We start from the raw sequence: 5,575 nt of genomic DNA, 5'->3' as shown, positions 1-5,575 counted from the left end.
CATCTCCACCAACATCCCTGGTATATTTCTGTTTCTTTCTCCAAGTGCATTGCCCAACGAATGAGCTTCTCACAGACTCCACAGGCGTGATCCTGAGTCAGAGCTACCCAGGGAGCTACCCCCAGTTCCAGACCTGCTCTTGGCTGGTGAGGGTGGAACCAGAATATAACATCACCATCACCGTGGAGTACTTCCTCAGCGAAAGGCAATATGATGAGTTTGAGATCTTTGATGGTAAGTCAGTTATGTACTACGGATGGCATGACCTTGGTCCAGACAGGGAGTCCGTGCTGCAGTTTTCCTATAGGGTCCACTGGAGAGGCTCCATATGACATCTCTCTCTGCCACAGAAACCCTGAGACCCTGGGAACTGATAGAGTTGCTTACATTGCAGCTTGCACCTGTTACAGAATCCATTCTTGCTGTAGACCCCACTCAAACCAGCATCCTTGAATGCCAACAGTCCTCCCAAGAGTGCTGCTCCCAAACCCCAAAAAGGTCTACCAAATATTGTGTTGCTCTTTGGTGGTAGGAAAGGAAAAGTGTGATGATTTGCTCTTTAATTTGGAGGGAAAGTCTGAGCATGGTCCAGACCACTAGACCCAAACATTTCACTGCAAACTTGGTAGGATCGACCTCTTCCCCTCTGGAGCACATGTGACTTGCAAAGGCATCTACACTAATGTCCCTTCTTACTCATCTGATTTGATTAAAATGATGCCCTCAATATGGTGACGGATACACTGTGTTTTGCAGGACGTCCAGATGGTCCCCATCCCTTCATACTGAGCTATGACAGAAAGCAGGGGAATTAACATAGCTCTGGTACAAAACCATGAATGTATACTGTGTCTACCTTACGTGAATGCAGACTGCTTCTGACCCTACTTTCTAAAAGGGAAGAGCAGAGAGAGGGATGGAGGGAGGGGAGTAGGGAGTCTCAGTGTCTTTTGGGACAAGACACAATTATAAAAGGGACTTTACCTAACAAATGCAATCAGTATAACCTGGTTTCTTGTATCCTTAATGAATCCCCAACAATAAACAAACAAACAAAAAAAAATATGATGGTATCAAATGAAAGTTTGGCTATAAAAGCTTTTTGTAATTCGAAAATGCTATCTACATGTTTTATTTCAAATTGTTAGTTTAATGATGTAGCTTCTGCTCAATGTGGCAGAAAGTTTTTCTTTTAAAAAAAATGCAAGATTGTCAGGAAAAATAGGATTAAGGTTATAATTTCTATTACAGATAAAAGCTAAGATATCAAGAAAGCTAACTAGAGAACTATTAAGCCCTCCTCTTAACTCAATCTCCATTGATAGTTGACTACCGAGTAATTCCCCCCACTAGAACAAGAACTTCACTTTGTTTTAAAGCTTACATCACATTCTCTGTGGGTTGTTGCATGTAATACAGGAGGTTGCATGTGGCATTAATTGATTTTTGTTAAGCACCTTGAAGCAGCTACATGCACAACTGTTAAATTTCTATATCATGTGTGTTTAACTACACCCAGAAAGAAAAAGAATGATCTTCCAGATCAATAGCTCATTCCACGTGACCAGGACTGTGTTAATCCGCTCTAATTGAGATACTGCAGCTGGCACAGCTGTTACAGTGGAGGCTCCTACTTGGTTAAGCTGATGCTGTGAGGCAGACCTGGGCCAGGACTCTATTGTCACCACCCTGACCCACTCACTCCCTCCTCTAGCAGAAGAGCCACAATACTGGTATCAGTATCAATTCACACCCTGTATGCAAAAGTCCTAGGTATTTCTGTGTTGGGAGTCTAGTGGACCCCAACCTGGAACAGTGGTCAGCTGTGGAGACGGCTCTGGAGAAATCACAAAACTTACACCAAACTTAGTGCATAGAACCTGGAAGCCTATAAGGGCAAACACTGTTTCATGTGCCAGGTGGCAGCATGAAAACAATGCAGCAACCTCCGATTTCCCAGATTTTTTTTATTGGGTATCATAACAGAGTATATGTGCAAAGATGCACAGCAGTCAGGGGGCAGCAGTGAAAGTTAAGAATGAGAGAAGGGGGCTCGGTGCCCATAGCTCAGTGGTTAGGGTACCAGCCACATACACCAGAGCTGGCAGGTTTGAACCTGGTCCGGGTCAGCTAAACAACAATGACAACTACAACAAAAAAAAAGCTAGGCATTGTGGCAGGTGCCTGTAGTCCCAGCTACTTGGGAGGCTGAGGCAAGAGAATTTCTTAAGCCCAAGAGTTTGAGGTTGTTGTGAGCCATGATGCTATGGCACTCTACTAAAGGCAATATAATGAGACTCTATCTCAAAAAGAAAAAAAAAGAATGAGAGAGGGTAGATTACAGCCTCCAGGAAAGCTGAGTAAAGGCTAAGTAAGGACATAGGATAATGGAACATCTGAAGTGACCAGACAACGGTGCAACCCGAAAAGAGAGTGGGGAGAGCAAGTCTCATCTCCTCAGACAGACATCTCGGCTTCTCTAGCCTAAGCTACTAGTCAGCACTGCTGATTTCCCCATGCAGGGATAGTCACATAGACATTCCTCCAACTGAGTACTTCACCCTGAGCTGAAAGGTTGCTGAGGAATTCAGCCCATCTGCCTTCCACATCTGGACATTTCCTTTTTCATAATATAATATTCAGTTACCTGAGTAAACAGAGGCTGGTCATTTGGGGAAGGAACTGCAGGAATCACTACTGTGTACAATTGGTGTCATTTGCAGGGTCCCTTTTCATAGGGGCCCAGCCTGTTCCTCAGCCCAAGTGCTCTGGAGTGGGAATGAAACCTGACTGGGGTCTGCACATCGGGCAATGGATTGGAACTTTCCACTGGTCATGTACTTACGTTCATATATTCGTACTTTTTGGCTGCCCATCTGTCCTGCCCTTAGGAATGCCATGTTCCATGAAGCATCTCCATAGATCCTGGGAGTGAGGCCCTCCCAGCTGCCATTCCAACCTTGCCACCCATTTTAGAAATTATACCAACCTTGCTTCCCACCTGGCCTCAGTGTTCTAGGATCTCCTCCTCACTGCCAGGGAGCCTGGTTGTCTGACAGCATCTATCAGTTTCCACCTGCAGAGGACAAGCCTTTACTCAGGTTGTCAGTCTTGCCACTGTTCACCTCCTCACTGGCTCCTCACCTGACTGCTTCAGTAGCCAGAGTCCTCCCAGCCCTCAGCTAGTGGGTGTTCCACTCATACACCATAGGCCTATTCCAGCACGACAGTCCTCTGAGCCTTTTGACCCCTGCCCCGTAGTTTGTCACAGCAGTTCTGATGGCTCTACTTTGCTAAACGTGGCCATTACTTTTCCCAGCTCCTGGGGTCTCAGCAGCATTTTGAAGTCATCACTCAGGGCCTTTTCCAGGGTAGTAAGTCCCGTGTTAGGGATTATCCAGCTTCATATTCTGCCTCCCTTGAGCTAGCCCCAGCCCCAGGACAAAATCCCAGGCACTTAAGGTAAGAAAAAGGAAGAGGAGACCTTTCCTGAAGAGCCCTAGAAAGCAATATTGGGAAGCTTTGTTACTTAGGACAGTGAGACGTGACATTTTCCTCTAGCTTTATTGCTATATAGTCATTCAATAAATATTCTTTATCTATGGCGGACACCAAGCTGGTTTTAGCAGACACAGAGAAGTAGGGTGGCCAAGGGAAGGGAGTTCTAAGCATGAGAACCAGTTCTTCTGTTAACTAGCTGCTTGACCTTGGTCATGTCCCAAAATGGCAAATAGATTTTGTCTCACCGACCAACTTGTACAGGTGGGCAGGGACCTCCTAGAGCACTGAGGTCGGGGGCAGAGGTCCCCTTGAGCAGTGCTCAGGGATGATGCAGAGAGGAGTGTAATACAGATGATTTTGCTGACGCTGAGTGAGTTACCCAGACCCCTGAGCCCTAGTGTCTTCACTTGAGGCTGTCTGCAACAGCTCTGATGTCTGCAATCCTTTGTCACTCTCACCCCAGGGCCCTCAGGACAGAGTCCTCTGCTGAAAGCCCTCAGTGGGAATTACTCAGCTCCCCTGGCTGTCACCAGCTCAAGCAGCTCTGTGTACCTGCGCTGGTCATCTGATCACGCCTACAATCGGAAGGGCTTTAAGATTCGATATTCAGGTGAGTAAAACATGAGGACTCGTGACGCTCACCCAAAACACCACATGAGCCGTGGGACCTCTGCTAGGCAAGGTGGCAAGCTCCTCTGCCACGCCCAGGCAGACCCTTCCCCTCCTCTGAATCCCCCTCACCTAAAGCTGTCCAAGCAGTCATTTCCTGACCTCTGTTTCTTTTCCTTTCCCCACTTTTAACTGCTCTTCCTCTCTTCTTCTCCCACTGCCAGTCTATGTCTTTAGGAGAAGCTTAACTTTTACATATGATCTGATAATGCCCCCAAAGTTGATCCCATCCCATTAGGAAATTTGGGAAATGTTAATATAAGTTCCTTAAAGCTAAAAAGCCCTAAGAGATGGGTCTCTGACAGGCAAATATTAGACAAGCAGCAAAGGATGGGCTGCCTTCAACACCAAGAGCCTTTCTTCTGCTCTGCGAGTCCTATCTCATAACAGAGTCGTATCAAAGGGCAGGCCACCCAGAAGGTGACCCAGGCAAGTCTATAAGGAACACAAAATAGCCTGGGATTACAATGTGATGAGAAAATGGAATTTACTGGAACTCCCATCATGGGGATTACTGTGGGTGGAAGAAAGCTCAAGCTGCCTGGTACCCACTTTGAAGGTAGGTGAGTCCTGTGAACTGCTGGCTGGGCTCTGCAGGCAGAATGCATTACTTAAGGCCGTGGGGGTTCCAGTTCCCTTTCAATGCTCTCCCCTGGCCGCATTAGGCCTATGTTCCAGACAAATTTTTTGTTATTTTTTTTTCACATGTACATGTGATTATTTGGTTTCCACTTTTTGCCTTCACAAAATTAAAGAGGCTTAAAATTTAATAACAGTAACAATGTTTAAGATAAGGACTAGAAACAGAAACGTCACAAAGAACAAAGGAAGATAAATACATTTGGAAAAGAAATCAGATGTTTGCTGCAGCGAAATATTGAGCAATAATAATAATAATGCAAAAAAAGTAACAATCACACTGTCAGATAAAAGTATGTCTATCATACAATGCTTTGACTCTGAGGTTCAGTATGGAGTCATCAGTTAACTTTTTTTTTCCAGTCTCAAAAAATAGAGAATATTTATTTTTATAAATAAAAATAGAAGGTAATTTCAAAAAACAGATCATGCCAAATCTTATAGACAATAGAAAAAGAAGAAATACTTAAAAATCATTCTACTTCATCTGGATATGTTTGTAATTTCCCTTTATAATAATGTATTTTTTCCAATTTTAATATCGGGTATATCCAGACAAATTTTTAAAGAATATCAGTTGGAAGGGATGCCAGATCATAACTTGTCTGAGGTACCACTTGCCTGGGTCTACCTCCTAATGGGTCTCCCACTTGCCAGAGCAGACCTAACCTAGAAGGCCCATTGGAACAGCCTTAAAGAACCTTTGGGTGTGGCTTCCAGGGAAGAGCCAATCAGAGGAAGCTGAGAAGAGCCTGGGAAGAGATGG

General features: G+C 44.9%; 1 protein-coding gene across 1 annotated transcript in view; it reads left to right on the top strand.

The window, feature by feature from the left end:
* The window catches only part of CSMD2 (CUB and Sushi multiple domains 2), a 575,968-nt gene that overhangs the window by 513,839 nt on the left and 56,554 nt on the right, over positions 1 to 5,575 (top strand). Inside the window, exons 46-47 of the mRNA XM_012812368.1 lie at positions 46 to 234; positions 3,965 to 4,111. Coding sequence (XP_012667822.1) covers positions 46 to 234; positions 3,965 to 4,111 — 336 coding nt within the window. The remainder of the gene's footprint in view (positions 1 to 45; positions 235 to 3,964; positions 4,112 to 5,575) is intronic.

This window comes from Otolemur garnettii, unplaced genomic scaffold (assembly GCF_000181295.1).
Source record: "Otolemur garnettii isolate 467f Iridium unplaced genomic scaffold, OtoGar3 scaffold00204, whole genome shotgun sequence".
Taxonomy (NCBI): domain Eukaryota; kingdom Metazoa; phylum Chordata; class Mammalia; order Primates; family Galagidae; genus Otolemur; species Otolemur garnettii.
Note: the sequence above shows the minus strand (reverse complement) of the source record. Positions and strands in the feature narration are given on the sequence as shown.